The 19596-nt window shown below is 38.9% G+C and overlaps 1 protein-coding gene across 4 annotated transcripts in view; it reads right to left on the bottom strand.

Moving 5' to 3' along the window:
- Window positions 1–19596, bottom strand: part of thrab (thyroid hormone receptor alpha b) — a 121564-nt gene that overhangs the window by 9620 nt on the left and 92348 nt on the right. For all 4 annotated transcript variants that reach the window (XM_067487242.1, XM_067487244.1, XM_067487243.1 and 1 more), the window contains 5 exons: window positions 18408–18469; window positions 11215–11315; window positions 10231–10378; window positions 9638–9843; window positions 1538–1684 (listed from right to left, as the gene is read on the bottom strand). In XM_067487242.1, the coding sequence (XP_067343343.1) occupies window positions 1538–1684; window positions 9638–9843; window positions 10231–10378; window positions 11215–11315; window positions 18408–18469 (664 nt within the window). The remainder of the gene's footprint in view (window positions 1–1537; window positions 1685–9637; window positions 9844–10230; window positions 10379–11214; window positions 11316–18407; window positions 18470–19596) is intronic.

Raw genomic sequence — 19596 nt, 5'->3', positions numbered from 1 at the left:
CTGGGGACACAAAAATAATGCGCTGGATGCTGTGTCACAAGAACTTTCGTCTTCCGTGTTAATCTTTAGGCTTGTAAGTATTTTCCTCAGTCCAACTTTACACATACAGTATGTACAGTACATTCAGATGCCCAACTCTGCACCTAAGTTTAGAGAGAAAATGGATCCAGTGGTGTGATCACCTGCCTGCTCACGTTTCACACAGCTAAAAAGACAACGGAGCGAAACATTAGTATGAGCTAAAAAGAACACAAATTGTGACTAACACACACCCTAGCTTACATGGATGTTAGTGTCTACTGGTTGAAACCCATTTGATTAAATCAACTGACTGTAGTCTGCAGAATTAAACTGCACCGCAGTGTAAGTTGGTTTCTTTGGCTGCTGTTGACTGCTGAGTGGATTAACTGGCAATCAATGGCTTGATTCGTCTTCGCAATTGGTACCTGTAGGGCGTGATTACAGTAAATGCTTAGCAAGCAACTGTTTCGGTTTGTGGGAAAGCAATAGATTGATTTATAGTGGCTCCGTAAGTACTGTGTTTGTCTCTTATCAGTAATTAATTGCAGTGGCATGAACAGATCTCATACAGACTAAACAGGTTCTCTCTCTGTGTGTGTGTGTGTGTATACATAGTATCTTTCATATGATCTACAAAATTCGAATGACAGCTAAAATTAAACATGTCTGATTATCTGTCTCAGTATCTGGATTATTAAAATTCTTTATTCTCATCTGCTACTGTTGAATTTCTTAAATTAATAAAAGATCCAGCAGCAATGAGAGATGTATTCTACTTTACACTGATTTGAATAGTAGTATCCATCATAACAGTGACATTTGTATAATATTAGAATCATCTGAATGAATTTAACTTTAAAATATGCTAATTTTAAAAAGCGAAGACCTCCACTTTCAAAAATAACATTGATTAATGTCCTTGTACATGGTAATGGATTACAGTTACAACTTTTTCCTCCTGCAATTCATTCTGCTGTAGACTTACACACACACACACACACACAGCAGTAGACAACAATTCTGCTACCCTGATAATTATCCAATCACACAAGGTCCGATTACAAGCTGTACATGATTACATGTTGCTAATTCAGGCAGGACAACAGGAGCAGAATTACTTTGCTGATTATCAACAGCACCAAAGCGCTGGCATCTGGGTTTACTTACGTACATTTGACATACATTTTGATGGCTGGTGTAAAGTTTAAATGATCACTGCGTTGACCTGTGCCCTGGATTCTATTTTGTAGAATGGAATGAATTAGAGAACCTTATATTTGTAATATCCGGACAGTTTGGTCACAATAAATGTGTCTTTTTCTGTCAGACACCGTGAGGCTGTAAGTACTAGTCATAACTCTTGTCCCTGTTGTGGTCTTTATCAAAGAGGAACTGCTATAATTCTAGTAGACAAATGGACCCACGTGAATGACACATTTCCTCAATAAAGCCTGACGTTTGTTTCGTGTTATAGTTCTTACACGTCTGCTCCATTATACCATCATGCACCACTCACCTCAGAGAACATGGGCAGTTTTTTGGCAAAGTCAACGACACGGGTGATGGCAGGAGTGATGATCTTAGTGAACTCGCTGAAGGCCTCCAGGTCCACCTTGTCTCCGTCCGACGTGGGTGCAACCGGGGACTGGCCGATTTTTTCTGGCTATTTGCGAGCACAAACATGGGTGGCTGATTAGACAACAAATCCTTTTAAAACAGATAAAAATCAACAGTATTATTTTAGCTGTGCAGCCAAAGTCTGACGTGTCTTATTCCTCTTTGCCAAAGAGCGGCATTGGCCAAAAACACATCAATGAGCCACACTGTTGCACTGCGTTTCAATGTTCCTTAATTGACGTGAACATACACACTGTGGTTTATTTTGACTTGGTCCCACAAATGCTATTCTAATGATGTAAGTACTCACCAGAGCGCCAAATGTGTAATAATCCACCACTGAAAATGTACTTCTGTTTCTGCAACATCTGCTAACAAAAATGATCATCTGGCAGCTATATGTACGCCTCAATTAGCCAGTCAAATTGCACTTTACATGCATGCCTGCCCAGACTCATGTTCTAAATCAGTTCTTCCATGAGTCCAAGGGGATGTTTATGCAAAAGGTAATGAAATTCTTTCCAGGTGTTCGAGAGATATTGCACTGGTAAAAAAATAGACAAGCATGAGGTCACAGTGACCTTTACCTTTGACCACCACAATCTAATCAGTTAAGACTTAAAGAAACCCCCTCAACATGAAATATTGTATTCCCAGCTACACAAAGTCCACCAATGGCAACAGTAAAGTTGCCACTCCTCATCAGGTCACAGTGACTTTGACGTTGAGTTCAAGTAAATGTTTGCCAAAATCCGGCAATTTTGAAATTCCTTCAAAGCATTTATGTGATATTGCTATCGCAGCAATAGTACAGCCGGATAAACCAAACGTGTGGTCGCTGCTGCACAGGCATAAAAACTACAGTGCGCAACTATTTTAGGAAATGACAGCCTTTAAAAATAAATTAGCAGAAAAGAATGCACTATGATACAACAGTACATAAGCGGAGGCTGATATGAGCACAGAAGAATAAATTAGATTAAAGAAGATCTGATAAAAGCCGTGTAGGAAACAACAGTTTTAAATGCTTTTCAACCGTTTTCTGTTTCTTTTTCAAAAGTGCTTACTTGGCTTGGGAGAGAAATTAAAAGCAATTTATCAGATAAGGACAGCAGATTGTGCTGTGTGAGAGAAATGTGACATGTCACCAGAAAGACAGCAATGACTTAGAGGATCACTGCAGTGGGGTTCTGCAGATCAGTAATACATATGTTTAAAGAGTTGTGTGTACTGAGGCTGTGACCATGAAAAATATTGTTTCACGCTCCACTGATTAAAGTGTGTGTCAAAGCTGTAGTCATTTATTGTGGCTGGACTTCCAATATAAATGGGATGAGATAACAGTATACGAATAATCACCTCACACAAGGAACCAATCAATCATAATCCAAAAGGAAAATTATTGTGCAAATCAATGCAAACTTCGCTGGTCGTCTGCTGTGTAGCTGGGAGCGGAGCAAGTATGGAAAACATAAATAGTTGTAATAATAACTTTGATGGACTGAAACTCTTGCCATGCAAGAGCCAAAACAAAGCATTGGTTTCACTCGTGGAGGTCAGTGGCATTTTTCATTTCAGCACTGAGAAAATTGTTCTCGGGATAGAGACATAAAGAGCAGCTGAGGTTGAGGACTGCTGAACGCATGCCACTTTCTCAAGTAGAGAAGCTTAGAAACAAACCACAAGACAAAGACTGAGCAGGTTCAACTGTGTGTCATGAGTCATGGCTGACAGAGAGAATTTGGGGGGAAAAGTCTGTATCGGGAGTGCAAACCGTTTAAAGGGCAGATTTAAACAAGTTCAGCGCCTTTTGTTTTGGCTGTATTAGGCTGTAAATTTTGACGAAACCAAGATATGCTGACAGAACTATAAAACAGCAACATCTCTTTTAACAGTCCACTTGTTTTCTTAGAAACCATTTCTAAAGCAGAGAGCTCATAGTAAGCCCATGGTGGAGTTTCACAGATTAATAGAGCCACCGACTCTGGAATCACATACTCCTTGGATTGTGGACCAGCCCGTCATTTTCTTAAGCAGGCCATCCTACCTGACTTAAAGGTGTTTATCCATCCCCTATCCAACTATGTAAGGGATTTCACAATAAAGTTCATCTTAAACTTGCAGCATGTAACGGTTTTCAAATGTTAAAGTAAAAATGTTGTCCAAAATGTATCTTGTTATCTTACTGTGTAGAGGTGCTACCAACACATCCCATAAAGTCAGTCTCAAATAAATAAGTGCAGAGATATTTGCTTCTAAACTGGACCTGGATCGATAGTTGGGCTAGGGTGGGCAGTGCACCCTAAATGTTGTGGCCTGATTACGCAAAATACAAAATTATGATTTCCAACAACAGAAATGGAAAACATTGATGGCCTAGGACAAGAAGGGAGAACTGAGATTGGAGCAGAGGAAAACAAACAGGGACTGACTTAATCATGCTACTCATACATTAGCACAACTTCTATTGAAATATGTGATTAATTGAAAACTGCGGCCATGGGTTTTTTTATATTTTGGAAGAATATATACATCAGTCATTGATAAAATACTGTTGGGAGTTGTGGTGGTCTGAATGCAAATTAGCCAAGTGGAGCTGGGACAGGTAAACTTTAAAAAGGAGGTAAAACTGATACAAATGAAATCAATATTGCAATTTGAGTTGTGATATTATTAACCAACTGCTTATTCTATAGGCTCCAATTTCATCCTGTACAGTTGACCTAGGCCTTTTGTAAACACGAGAAAACTGAGAATAGATGTTTAAAGTCAAATCTTGACCTGATAAGGACAGTGCTGTAAATTGTGTTTTGTCTTAGTCTAAATCTTTTCTAGATTTTTTTACTTTTCAACTGTCAGCAGTTGCTTCTAGAAAAAACAAAAGGTCCATCACAGAGGGTGTGCTCTCATCACAAAGGCTACGGAGGGAAAAAATTAAAGATACGGCATTTCATCTCATTTGTTTCTGCAATTCTCTACTAAAATATCCAGATCCAGTGAGAAAAAAAAAGGGTTTCTCGTAACACCGTGAAAACCACAAGTGTGCAAAGAAATAAAACTATAAAGACAAAAATGAAAGCGTATAAGTACAACTTGTATCCCCGAGTAGAAGAGTGTAGCCAGACGTAGAGAGGGAGGGCTAGGAGGAGCAAAGTGGATTGATTTGAAGTTGTAAATTGTAGCTTTAACACTACCATGTGTTTACTGAGCTTTGTTGCTCCTATTGGCAGGTTAATACTTACGCATAAGAAAAATGCAGGTATTTATGCTATGCGTGGGTTCATTCATGCTTGTCTATCCTTCCTCACATCCTCTGCCTGTAGGGGCTTCATGTGTCTTCTTAGAAAGGCCTGATTTCCAGCAAACGTTTCAAATGCTCGTTTATTAACTGCGTGGCACTAAGGAAAACTGCTTGCTATATCTGCAAAGCTGGTCATTTTTGTTGTACAGACATGAAGTTCATAATGTGCATTAAGCTCTAAAAGAAAATATTTTCAGTGCGGAGAAAAGACACAAACTATTTGGTCTTTGACAAGAACCACAGAACAGAGAACTGGCAGTCGCTACACTGAGAGGAGAAAAACCGTTATGTAGTGACTGTAGACAGCTTCAACTGTTCTTGACCTTTTATCAGATGGATTACTTCTAGAAAGTTTGTTCCATTACACCTGGGGAAGAGAAATGACATCCATATATGTTTTAATCTAGCCAGTGAAAATGGATGGTTCCCCTTCTGTGTTATTCCTTGTATGTCTGAGCGATGATTTACGTGATTAAGATACATGTTTAATTAATAACAGTACGACGCGTTTTGTTTTTAGCAGGAAAAAAATGATTGAGTTGTCATGGTGAAAAGGTCCCGTAGTTGATGACTGACTCTATTAAACTATGATGTTAGGAAAGCCGTACTATTAAATTGTGTACCCTAAAACAATAGAGGGGATCCGGTTGATCCTTGCTTCTTGTTTGATTACTAAAGCAATAGTTACTTTACAAGCTGCTGAGTTTTCTTTCATCTCGAAAATCACTTTTAGTACAACCCCCCTATGAAAGTTCAAGACATCAAATCCTGATAAAATATAGACTTCTAAGCTTTAAAACTTCTTCCCAATCCATTTTTATATGGTATCTGGTAAAGTGTGCATCTGGTATCAATGTACTAAAACCCACTGTAGAGTACAATGTACTGCATGGCAAGAAGATAAGGTTGCTGAGTGCAGACCTGCAGATACTGAATCACAGCTGTTTAATTTTTTTCCCCTGATCGTTATGGTTTAGTATAATTTAGTTTCTGAAAACCTGCGCAGAACATTTTAAGGAGGTGGGCGAACTGTCGTATTTGGCAACTGTGCTAAAGCTAAGAGCAAATGACTGTGGATAAAGTTCGGAAGTTCATAACCTATTGAGAAAAGGAGACGTGTATGATTTGAAAGGCTGCTAGTAGTAGAGTTTATGCTTCACTGGTCCTGGAATACTAAATAGAGTGTGCACTGACCTTTATGAGCAAGATAACAGGAACTGTTACAATATATAGAATGCAGCATCTCACTTAATCCCTTTTTAATCTGCTTTCTATGAGCAGGAAAGGTTGATCTTGGCTACACAAAGTTGCCAGTACACAAGCCCTCTCAGTATTATTTGCATGGTTCATATTTTCCTACAAATGCAGACACATACATCAATGTGCATACAGACACTCATGCTCTCACACACACGCACTTATGTATTTTATGGTCTGGATCCATTTTAAGTGTAGTTGTTGCATCAAAGCGTGAAACCATAAAGATTTCCATGTAATGCTAATAAAATCAGCCAACAAATAAGTGAGAGTATTTCTAGACAGCGGTGCAGACATGCACGTACACACAGCAGCATGAAATTAAAAGTGTGTAAAAGAGAGAGAAAACACACACTATCTCAGACTTGGGCCAGTCTTTGTGCCTTCACATCTAAAGGCGATGCATTTAGCTTAACTTTAACTTGATTAGACTCATGAGTATCAACAGACGATCATTCGAGACAACATTATCTGCAGAACTGTTGCTGACAAGATGTAGTTGTGTTTACAGGTTCTGTTTATCAGCCTTTCAGAAACTCCTGTTTTCATCCCTGGCTAGTTAACAGCTTAAACCTGATACTTCCAGAATGTGTGTCATGTCATACACAAGAAGTTTCCAGGAACATGACCACAAATTGACTCAAATGTTCTGCCCACATCTAAGTGTAACTGAACCACAGGGATGAGGGGATCCTGGTCGGAGCGGTTCAAAAGATGACTACAGTGGTCAATATTTCAAAATGTGCATCCTTTTTACCTTTTGCAGCATCTTAATAATTCATCCATGTCTCAAAACATTCAGTCTGTTAGAGGAAGCAAAATTATTTGGTATATCTAATCAACTGATGTGTACCGTATATCAGAGATGCACTTAGATAATGTAAAGTAAAGATGGCTCTTGAAAGGGCTGAGAAAAAAAATAAAAAAAATCGATGGTACTGCTGTGTCATCATAAGTTGTTCACTTATCAATTTACAATCTGTTGGCATAAGATAAGTATATTCGCAGGCCTGATATGCACATGCTGTTTAGTGTGTAGCCTGCTTTCTCTTTCTTCTTCCCTTTACCACATAGACTACAGTCTTTCTGCTTGACCCGATGCAGAGCTCAATCAGTGCATCATTCTACAGTTCTTGTTGAGCGAACATCATCATTTGTGAGCTCAAGTACAGTGTATGGGAGCTGTGTCAAGGCTGCCGTTTATAGCAGCGGCCCCCAAGGAGCTGAATTACCTCATCCGGGTTGGCCTAGCATGTAAATTTAGGTATTCAGGGTTCAGTGACTACAGTCAGCCAGCTTTCCTCAGTGAGTGAGTAAAGCCTGTGTGTAATAGAACTGTTTATACTTTTAGATGAACCAAACTTAGGGCAAAGAACTGCAGTATTTCACAACAGCTGGTTATTGTGCAACTATTGAACCCTGCTCCACAGGAAGGCTTTCTTTAGCTTGGTAGTTGTAACAAAACATCTCCACCTAAATATTGAATATTAAAATGTACTATAAATGAGTAAATATATGTTTCTGTGTTTCCTCCTTCTACAATACTGGCCAACAATTGCAAAAGTACTTTGAAACTCTCTCCAGATGATTCCTCCAAACTTCTCTCATCTAACACTCACATTCACCCATGGGCTCTGGCCCAGTGCTGCTGTAAAACTGTTGAGTGCTCATACCTCTGCCAGCAGGACTGGGTACTGAATTTCCAAAACTCTTATAGTACTCTTAAGAAATGCCTTGACGTTTGGCACCAAATTCTGAAACCTGAGTAAACCTAATCAGAGTCAGTGCATGCAGCCTTATGTAAGGTCTATTTTGCACTGAAAGTGGATTCTAACTCTTACATTTGTTCATTGTTACGCTAATATGTGGTTCAGAAGGGTCCAGCAGTCATCTAGTGACTTGAAGGTTCCCATTTTAAACTCAGTTTTTATGATTCTTTGTATTATTCAACTGCTTTGTGTGTGTGTATAGATGCCAAGGAGCTTAAAAACGTAACTCTCTTTTTTAAAAGTTATCAAAAAACTTTTGGCGAGGAAGCAGTATCAAAGTATTAAACGTTGTTGAATGATACCAAATCCCCAAGTAAGCTACGTATATTCCAGGGTGAGTTGGGAGAATTGATACCAGGAAGGGACACTGTAACGAGTCTTGTCCAGTAGGAACCTGAGCACTACGACAACGGAAAGACAATTTGAGAGAAGCTCTGCTGCCAACGTCTCGTGACGGAGGATTTGCCTCGTTTGAGATAAGAAGGAAGCTCAAAAACAACAGATGGGCAAAATGAAGGAGAAAGTAAGTGTAATGTCGAGGTGTAAATGAAAATTATGACAAGAATAAGGTCTGAGCCCAAAGGGATCAGAATGAATCCCCCCAAAGGGGAGCTGAGGAATTAAGACAGAAGAAGTCCGAGATAAAAACAGAAAGATACAATAAGAAACAGAGAGCAACACGGTCATAAAGAGCTACTCTGACATTGTCATGTAGGGACAGAGATTCAGCTCACCCAGGTAAAATTAATAAACCCACTCATTTCTGACTTCAGTGCGCATATTTGCATGGGAACATAATCCATATTGTCCTGCTGTTGTGTTCTGATAAAAGCAGAGAAATTGAAGCATGAAGACAGTGTGGAATTACTCCTGTGGTTCTGAGGCAATAGTTTCTCTCTCACATCATCATCTAGCCTCATTAGGAAGAATTAAAATCCTGAAAACATTTTTGCTTTAATAGTGACAGTTGTCAATAAGGTAAAGGATAAATCTTCATTGCAACAACATGGTTCTTATTTTTCTGTAACATATACAAGAGATATTTCTACTGGAGATTTAACATCACTGTAATTACCAAACTGTGACAATGCTAACAAAAAAAAAAAAAAAAAAAAAAGAAGTGAACACCTACAATTTTTAAAGAAACATGTCTGTACTACTGTCCTACTACTACTAATTTCTCTAGTAGTCGCTCACACTGCATTTTTCAGACCGTTTACTTGTCAGAGATTATAACTGACTTTCATTTTACCCCTAAATGAAATGGTTTCAATATCCTGATGTGGTTTAACTGTTGGCTTGTTTAGAACCTGTCTCATTGCTCATTTCTTGCCCAAACAGATCTTTGAGGTTGCTGTGTCTCCAGATCCTGTCAATTACTTTAGTGAGTGCAGCTTTGTCATAACGGACATAATTGAAACACAATTTTTCTATAACTGAAACTTGCAGATCACGCAAGTTTCCTCTGTAATATAGAAAACAATGGGCAATAGCAGCAAGTGAAATTAATAATATTTTATATACAATTGATTTGCATACCTCTGTGTTTAATAGGGAAATAGTGTCAACATTGGCTTTGTGGATAAGATTAAATGTAAAGTTAGGAGAGATTCTGCATGTACATGGGTGCACGTGTCTGCATGTCCCTCCACTATTCCTCATGTGGTCATACCAGGAATCTGCGTTTCTGTTTCCACTGTGAGCCCTGAGCGTTGGTGTGTCGATGGGCCTCCGTTACTAGGCGGATCAGCTCCCACTCGGCCCCCGTGGGCTCTGGACGGTTCTGGAGGGATTTCACCATTTCCTCCTTCTTGCGTCGCTCCCTGTTCTCCTCAATCAGGCGCCGTTTAGCCACCCGCTTTGAATCATCCAGAACCACTACGACAGATTTAGGAGAGAAGAGGGGGGAAGAAAAAAAAGAGAGAGGGGGAGACACAAAAAAAAAAAAAAAAAAAAAAAAAGCAAAGTACAGGATTAGTTTGCATGTTGCCCACACTTTAAATATATCCAGAGCTTTATTATACAGAGTTGCAGCTTCAGTTGCAACAATTTCTTAACCAGCCCTGTCCATACAGTCAATTTGAGTGAGACCACAACAATTTATAACTACAATATGAATTAATTTCAATAACAATCGAAATAATAGTTTCATCTCCAACTTCAATTTTAAAACACAGCAACAAGCACCGTCCGTCTTTGTGCTACATTTTCCTGATTTCTTTATGTGTGACCTCATTTGCCTGTGTGCACAAATGCCGCACTCACAGTCCATGGCCATGCCCACTGCAATGCACTTCTTGAAGCGGCAGAGCTGACACTGGTTGCGCGTGATCTTGTCGATGATGCAGCAGCCATCATACTTGCAGGAGTACGAGGGATGGAGGTTCTTTTGAATTGTCCTACGGAAGAAACCCTGTTGGTAGACAAGAGACAGAGCCTTTTGTAGATTAAAATTAAAAGAAAAATGAAGAGGCTTATGGTGAGTAATAGGACAAGATAAGAGAGTGATTAAGAGTAAAAAAAAAAAAAATGATGAAGGGACAAATAAGATGTTGAGTCTAGGACATTATATAGTTTTTAATTACAGGAGGGAGGTAGTTTAACAATAACTTGCTGCTTCATCTGAGATGCAACAATTTTAGAAAAATTATCTTTGATCTAGAATTTGTTCTAATTTGTTGTCTGCATGACCTGCCACCACATCTGATGCAAGTGTTTGTATTTCTTCGATGTTGACATTTACACAACAAAATAAGTGAACAAATAACAGCTGAAAATGAATTTATTTCCATAAAACAAGCATCAATTATTAGATGAATGAAGAAAAACAAAATGGACAAAAATAAATATGCATATTTTTCTAGGGGCTGCTCAATTCATCATGCATCAAATAAATCATTGCCCAATAAGTTTACACCCAATCCCTTCAGTGGTGTCTCACATATCATGACAACAAACAAACAGATGAACAAAAGGAGACTGATCATGAAATCAACTAAAAGCAAGGAAGATAAACAGCGCAAGGCTGAAAGCTGACAGGTTTTATACAAACGTGTCAATATATCATCTTTCTATTGTTTTCCACACGCTCACAATCTGTCACTATGCTTTTGTGAAAATGCTCAGTATGTGCTCATTGGAATATGCACATAACAGATGACCTCAGAGGCCTCATCAGGATTTCTGGCAGATGTTATGTGCGTTTTCAATCTGATGCAGCTAAAACGTTGATTGTGAGGGTGTGTGTACCTTGCAGCCCTCGCAGGTAATGCAGCGGTAGTGGTAACCCGTGGCCTTGTCACCACACACCACACATGGCTCATCCTTTTCGAGGTAGCTGGGGATGTACCCTGAGAGACAAAGAAGCAAAAGCAAGAAGAAGAATAAAGTGTATGTAGTAAACAGATGCTCTACACAAGCCTCTTTACTGCATCTCAGTACCATCATACTACCAGTATTTCAAGACACACTAAGCAGCACTGGACCTAGTCAATGCAAAGTAGGTTTTGATATTCAGGGAATTAATTTTGGTGATGCGATGCAAAACTAGTTAGCAAATCATAAATACATACTCATAATTACAAATGTATACTGAAATGTGGCTAGTATTTATTCACATTTAGATAAAAAAAACAAAAAGACAAGAAAATTGAGTCTACAATAGGCAATGTGCAGAAAAAAAAAATCACTGACAACATCTGACACGCAGAGACACACTGTCAGTACTTCAGCACGAGGATGAAGATGCACAAGCTCGAGAAAACAGGATAAACATTTCTGCCATATAGTCCATGCTATTCTGCTTTTTGGTGGCAGTGATACATCAAGACATGTTTTACTGTAAATATATTTTAATAAAAAGGTTTGCAAATGTTTTGTGGAGGAGGAAAATACAACATAGCCCTCAAAAAACACATGAATGAAAACATAAATGTGCTGAGAAGAAACTCTCAGGGCACTATTAAGGGTTCATTGCTTCTTCTGCTTAGACGACAGACAGCTGAGTAGTACTCCAGACAAATAGCAGAATCTACCACACCCACATAATGGCTCTGGACCCAAACAACTACAGACTACTGCAGCTGCTTTGCTCCCTTTACCTCCTTTTCTAAAGCAGAGTTATTTTCAAATCTAAACCAACGAGTATCACAAGGTAAATGAAAGTGCAGATGACATTTCTAAGTGACAGACGTGTCCTTGAATAGACTAAATGTAACCTCCAATGTTTTCTGTGCTGTGGAGCTATTAAAAGATTATTACATAACCAATGTTTGGCTTATGTCAGGCCTTTATTTTGAATTATGAGAAACCAAAACCAAAACAAACAAAATGCAAACTCCTCAGTTATTTATATACATTCATATCTTAATGTATATAAGGTACAATACAATTATAACGTTTGTAAATACATTGATTAAACAATTGTTCCAAATATAAATATTTACTCTTTTCCGTCTATGAAATATTCTTAAGATCATGCTTTTTGCATCTGCTAGGATCTAAGTATATCTGTGTGATGTAAAACGTTTTCTTTCAACCCAAAATCATAATTAAACATGAATGCTCATTAACTGAACGCCTGAATGTTTATGATGTCTCATTCTTCATCCTATTCTTGCTCGGTTTTGTTTTTATTTTTTGACAAGTTGGTTAGCTACCAGCTCCTCTCACTGACTAGAGGTCAGTATCATGTGTCTGTTTATGTATACCCTTGATTGTAGTTTGAACAGTTGACATTTTTTGGCATCTGAGAGCAAGTGCAAACCATGAACGGACTTTACTCCCTCTGCTTTAACTTGGGAATAGGACAGTTTGTTCTTTTTCCATACTGTGTGCAAGACCAGCAGGATGGGGGGGAGTGAGGACAGAGACACAGGAAATAGATTTTCTTCTATTTAACATGACGTATAGCTAAGAAAGTAGGGCGGGGTGGAGACGGTACACTGCAAGTTAGAGATAAATATACATGTGTGAAAGTGTCTCAACACAGTGTGTACCAAGGCGTGGAAAGAACAGTGACTGGCAGTGTCAGTTGGGCTCTGCATTTTGGCTTTGTTACAGAATTTAGAGGGGGAGGGCAAGAAGAGGATGGTGGGAAAGAGAAAAACAAAAAAGAAGTGGACGAGCAGAGAGCCAGTGCTTCAAGGGGCACAAGTGACACTTTTCCAAAATTTTTTATTTTTTTTTGTCTGTTGAGAAAAATTTGTTAGGAATCTTACTAATAATTAATAATTGGGATGAAGATGAATCAATTAAAAACCTATGTGTATGTGCATTTGCTAAAAAAAAAACAAAACCTTAAGAGACAGGAGCAGACAACACTGGGGCAAGAACTTGAAAATAAAATAATGACTAACTAAATTGAAGGAGAAGGTCTGAACGAGAGAAACGGGCCGAAGAAAAGATAACAAGGACATCAGAGAAAAATGATATAGGAGAAATGTCAGTTCCAGTGTGTTGGCAGGACACGCAGCAAAAGCCAGATCCGAGCCACTCTGCTGTGTGTTTGCAAGCCAAGCCCAAAATCAATACTGCTGCAGCTCTCTGACTCTGGCTACACACCCCACCCATTACAAGCCCTGCATCACCTCCCAAAACAAAACCCAGGAAGGGGAGGGAGACTTATCTGACTGGAGACAAATATTTTGTCTTCACGTTTCCCAACATAACATTTACTCTGTCGTACTCTCAAAGTGTGCGGATCAGGCCATTATAAATTTGGCCCTTGAATGAGTCTAAGGATTGTTTCACAAAGGTGGAGTGATTTTTGAATCGGCAAACACTGGAGACATGATTGGAATCAAACCCCAGTCAAACAAAAGCTGATACACAAGACACAGTAGTTAACTGCTGATGTGTTTTGAAGCACTTCTGTGATTGACATGTTAAAACTGCAGGTCTTTTGAGTCCAATCTCTTACTGTGAAATCTACGTTTCAGTTTTCTTAATGAATCAAACCCTAAACTAATGCTCTATGTTTGATTTAGGTTTAAGTGTTTACTCTTTAAAATACCCATAACGAGTTCCCAAAGCCCTCTAACCATCAACACTACTGCAGTTTACAATGATATGACGCAGCAAATAGCTTAAAATTCTAATGCTGAAGAAATTGAAAAATATACATTTCCATGGGCATATTTCACACCTAAGAAATGTTTTCAAACATTGTAGCAACCACTTATCTTTAGCAACATCAGTGATATTTGGTCACCTGATGAGTGTAGGTTTCGCTTCACTAACACTAATAATTTCAATATTAAACCAGAAAATGCACTGTCAGTGCTTCAGCGCTGAAAGGATTTTCCAAGCAAAGCCGAAAAAAAAATGAACTGTTTTTCTTGAAAGAGCTGAAATGTTTGCTTTTGCTGAAAGCTGAATTGGAGCTAAATTATTTAAAAATAGCTGACACTTTTACTATTTTAAGAAAATCTAAACTTTAAAAAAAAAAAAAAAAGTAGAAAATCAGCAGAAGTGAAGGTTAACTTTTCCCTCGTGTAGATGTAACATGAAATAGTAGCATAAAAACGAGGAAAAAAAAAAAAACTAAAAAAACTCCCTCAAAGTAAAACTGCCATTATTCAAAAAGTATAAAAGATAGAAAGAAGCTGATCAAAAGAGGCAAGTTAAAGGGTAGTTTCAACTGTCCCATTGACTTACATGAGGGGACAAAAAGGGATAAAAGGTTAAAAAATAAAAAGCATAAAAGTGAGTAAAGAGAAAAGTAGTTGCCCACATCTCCTAAAACAGGGGAGCCCACACGTTTTTGGCTTAAAAATGATTAAAATGATTAAAATGATCTACCTACTACAATAATACAAAATATATATTTAATTATGAATATATTGAGAATTCTTTATATGCACAACATACTGTATGTTGGTGTAGATTGCATAACTACATGAACCCATATTGCGCAATACAACTCTGTACATTTTTTTCCCCATTACCTTACTCTGATGACTTGCACTGAATAGAATTAGCCAGGGATTCTGCTGATAACCAGCCTCAAGCTGACATTTTAGTTCCTTTTCCCTTCTTCTTCTCGGTTCACTTTTCGGAGGGAAGTCGGTGTCGTAGTTTTTATGAACAGCCCGAAAATGCTGCTCCACATTTCTTCGGCGTAGCGATGACCGACTGGCAGATGAGGCAAACGCACTTCGAAAATGACATAGTGAAACAAAGTCCACCTCCCACTCCGCATGGAAGTGTCCAGCTCCCCCACTCATTTTTAAACCCTTTCTTAAGTTTAAAAGAAATAAATTGGAGGCACGGTGACCCATGTGTCACAAAAGGTCAGATGTCAGACTGGCTGCCCTGTACATCAATCAAGTGACAAATTTCAAAGTGAGGACGGATGATGGACTGAAGTCTACTTTGTTAATTCCATGCGATCTACCCACACTACCTTCGACGCATTGGGCACCGCTGTCCTAAAAGAAGCCTATGTTTAGGAAGCTGAACAAAGCTTCTACGTCAAACTGTGTAGAAGGAGACAGCGACTGAAAAACTGCAAAATAATAATAAAGCTCTCACACCAAAAATAAAAAGATTACAACAACCTTTCAGACTTTAAGACTTAATCACCATTTGTCATATACTTATAATCTGAAATAGTCTGTGTAGACTCAATTCACTTGTTCACATCACAAAAAAAATGATTGTGTTCTGTTATCTGCACAGCTTTTTAAAGGACAGAGGCCAATCTCAGCTGTCATGGGACAAATGGCAGAGAGAACTACCTGCGCAGGTCACCAGTTGACCTCAGGGATGACAGAGCAATTTAGAGTTACCAATAACCTAACATGCATGTGCACTGTCCATGTCCTTGGACTGTTGGAGGAACCTGGAAGACCAAGGCTTCATATCGTTGCCCTAGTGCTGAAGCAGCAGCCCTAACCCCTCCCATGATTATTGATTAAGAAATTAAAAGAATTTGTTAATTTTAAATAATTAATTACAGAAACCAATAACATCTTAAAAATGAACTGTGATTAGTAGTTTTGCGGTGCCCTTTGACTTGGCACATCACTGAAAACTTTCCGGCTCCAGTGGCTTTGTAACGTGATGGAGACAGATGACAAGTTGCTGCTTGGACCCATGAATGATGGAACTTCTATAACATTTTAAAAAACACACAGATGCAACTTTTACAAGAATTGTTCTCTGCAATTTATGCAGTAAGGAATTTTTGTACCAAGCCTGAAACATCACAAAACAAAACACGGTCTGAGCTGGAACAACCAAAGTCCTCAGAGGAAGAAATGTGGAAAGGTTCAAGACTGCGTTTAACAATGACCTGTTCAATCGGCAGGCAAAGAGCAACTAAGAATAGCTTAAGAAACCTTCAACACTCAACCCATATTTCAAAGACTTAATCTATCTACCAAAGGGACAAAGAGAACAGGTGTGGACCAGCTTTGAGTTACTCCTGCAAAAAGTATGCAGCGGAGCTACCCCACAGTGATCAGAAGAGCCAGCAAAGGAGAGAAGGAACCTCCTGCTCTTTGGAAATTAAGATGACATGACGGGACCCAAACGGGTTATGATCTGCTACAAAGCAGATGGAGGAGACCCTGCTACACTGGTGGTCAACTCCTGCAGCACGCCATCAACAGCTGTCTGTCCTGGCCACCCCTGCCAAGTCTCTCCCCTGTGAGAGGCTTTTCTCACTTGCAGGTGACATAGTTCAAAGGATGAGGGTGGCCCTGAACTATGTGAATGTGGAAAAGCTAGTTTGTCTCAGCAAATGGCAGAGGGAGGGGAAAGACGTGAGACAAATGGTCCCGCCAGAGGTAAACTACACTACACACTGAGAAATTGTTATCTTCATCCAAAATATTTGGGGAAATAAGGGGAGGTGAGGTAATAGGGACCATTAAGTTTTGATTGTCTGAGTTAAAGTTAAAATGCCAAGCTGTGGTTTAGAAAATGCACCATAGGTTAAACCACTGGTCTTTGTTGTCTGAGTTTATGTTGGCACCAGCAGTGCTGCAGCAGTAATGTTGATGTTAAAGGGAGCGTTACTATATTGTTGCATTTAACAGATTCCTTGTATGTTTAGTGAAATGGAAATGTTATGCATTATGTCTTAAACTGCACCTTATATTATTGTTGGTGTCTCGTTCCTAATTTGTTTGGCATCCAATTTAGAACGTAGTGGCCATAATTACAATATCTCAAAAAGACTGTGAAACTAACAGACTTAGTTCTATCATTGTTCTTAAAGCATTTTTAAATGTATTGCTTTGGCATTTTAGGTCACAGTTTGGATTTTTATGGCCATTATTGCACATGGACAGTGGAAAGAAATGTTCTGAAAGTACAGTTGGAGAGAAATTGAACTTTAAAGTGTATCCGAATTTTAATAATATGAAATACAATCACACAAAAATGTAAGCATGCAATTAATTAAAGAACACGTAATTAATTACATTAACCGTTTTTAAACTTTTGACAGCCCTATTATAAATTATTATATCTATCATATTATTTCTACTAAAAAAAAAGAAAAAGTATTTTCCCCAAATAATAAGTAGCTAATGTGCTGCCTTAACACTACTATCCAGTTGTGGTTGTTCTACAGATCAATGTCCAGTATCAATGCACATGTTAGACAAGTGCTTCGAAGTGTCCTGAAAGGGTTGTGAAGCATCCGATGTCCGGTTGAAGACGGGCTATTCACCCCATAGGGAGACACTGACATCATAACAGTGTATGTAATTGAATCTCAGACAACTATGCCCCTCAGAAAGATGCGCTGTCATACTCTCCTGGTCCAAATGGACCATGGCAGGTAGAATACGGCACACATTTCTAGCCATGATGCAAGGAGGCAGGCAACAGGCTTTGGCTGACAGATTTTCTAAATGCCAAATCAACCATCTAGTAGGCCCTGATTTTTATGCTGGTGTTCCTCCCGCCCCATCTCTGTCAATATCTCTTTTTTCTGTGTCTTTATTTGCTTCTTTCAGCTCGGGGGATTTGGAGCTGTCGCTAAGACAACATGCCGCATCCGAGAAGACAAGCAGACAGAGCGGGAGGCTTTTGTTTATTGATGACAGATGCCAAGATGTTTTACTATCTTTGTTTGAATGTGGCAAATCGAAAGCGTATTTGTACACAAGGCAGCAATGAATCATGTACCACTACATTCTAGGCAGTATTGTATGCGTTCACTATGTTGAGACTGTCAGCTGAATCTTTCTGGTCTAAAAATACTCAGAGTGCATAGATACACAATACACACATACACAGACAATTGCTGGGAAGTGATTTGGAGAATTACTGGCTTCCTGCGTTTGGACTTATTCTTTCAAAAAGAGTTGTGTTTCTAAAGACACTTAAGTATTTAGTGCCCTCATTCAGGTAAGATGACGGCAGTTTGTTGCCAAATGTCACTTTGGAGCCGCTTTTCGATCTTTCTCCATCCATTAGTTACTCACCCGTCATACTCTTCACCGAACACTGGCTGTTCTTCCTCTTCCTTTTCGGGCCATTGAGCCACCTAAGGGAAAATGAAAAAATTTAAAATAAAACAAACAAACAAAAAAAAAAACAGAATAATAAAGTGGTGGAAGTCAATATGAATGTAGATGCATTACAGAATCAGAAAGCATAGTACAGTTTTCAAAATGCCTTTTAATCCAAAGTGGCCCAACCATATGCTGGCTGAGGTGGTGATGGATCCCAGCCAGGCGTGACAGCAGTCTGTACAGTCTGGCACATTATAAAGCAAAGCTTGCTCAACAACTACAAAGGTGACTTAATTTTGCCCAAACAAAAGCCCTAAGTTAACATATCCAGTTAAGATAACAAGGTAAAGAAGGGTTTTAGGAAGTAGTAAAAAGTCAAAGTTAAGGCTTTTTAGAATCTTTTTAGGGCCATTCCGAGTGACCAATTTTAAATCCACTTAAGCCAAAATTATTAATATAATGAATTAATATTAAAGTTACTAATTCATGTTGAATATGAATAAATTCTCACATACCTGATGGACGTGTCTACAGCATTGTAAAAACTGGTGATGATTTTAAAGATCAATTAACAGGTAAGGCTGAAGTCTGTTGCTATAAACTTTGACACAGTCTTCTCATCTTTGAATGGGAAGTAGACAGCCCCCTCTGGATTTTCCCTCAAAAAGAGTGAACCTTTTCCCCAGCCAAGCCATCTGATGCTCATTTTAGCTTCAAACCAGGAGCATGACTTGCTGTCACTGAGTAATGGAGCTTTCTAGAACCTCGAACATGTTTGTTAAAAGCATTTTGTGGAAGGAGAAGAGAGCAGAGCATTTTCTTAAAGAAAGAAAATCTGCTCACAAACTGAACTGAAGAAGCAGGAACTGAAGACAGACAAATAAACCTCCGAAACAACTCTAATTACGATGGGTTACATGGGAAAACCCCACAATAATAGAGGAACTACAAAGACTTCAAATCTAATACCAATCAAGCAACGCGCAGTCTCAATAGCACATGTGTTCAGCCACACACACACACGCACACACACACCTGCAACCACACTGACACATGTGAAAGGCATGTAAAGCACAGATGGGACTGGCGGCTCTGAAGGGAATTATGAAAGCCCACAGTAGAGGTTGGGGGGAAGTCAGGAGGAGGAATAAAAAATGTT

This window comes from Channa argus, chromosome 20 (assembly GCF_033026475.1).
Source record: "Channa argus isolate prfri chromosome 20, Channa argus male v1.0, whole genome shotgun sequence".
Classification (NCBI taxonomy): Eukaryota; Metazoa; Chordata; class Actinopteri; order Anabantiformes; family Channidae; genus Channa; species Channa argus.
This window is presented reverse-complemented; position numbering and strand designations above follow the sequence as displayed.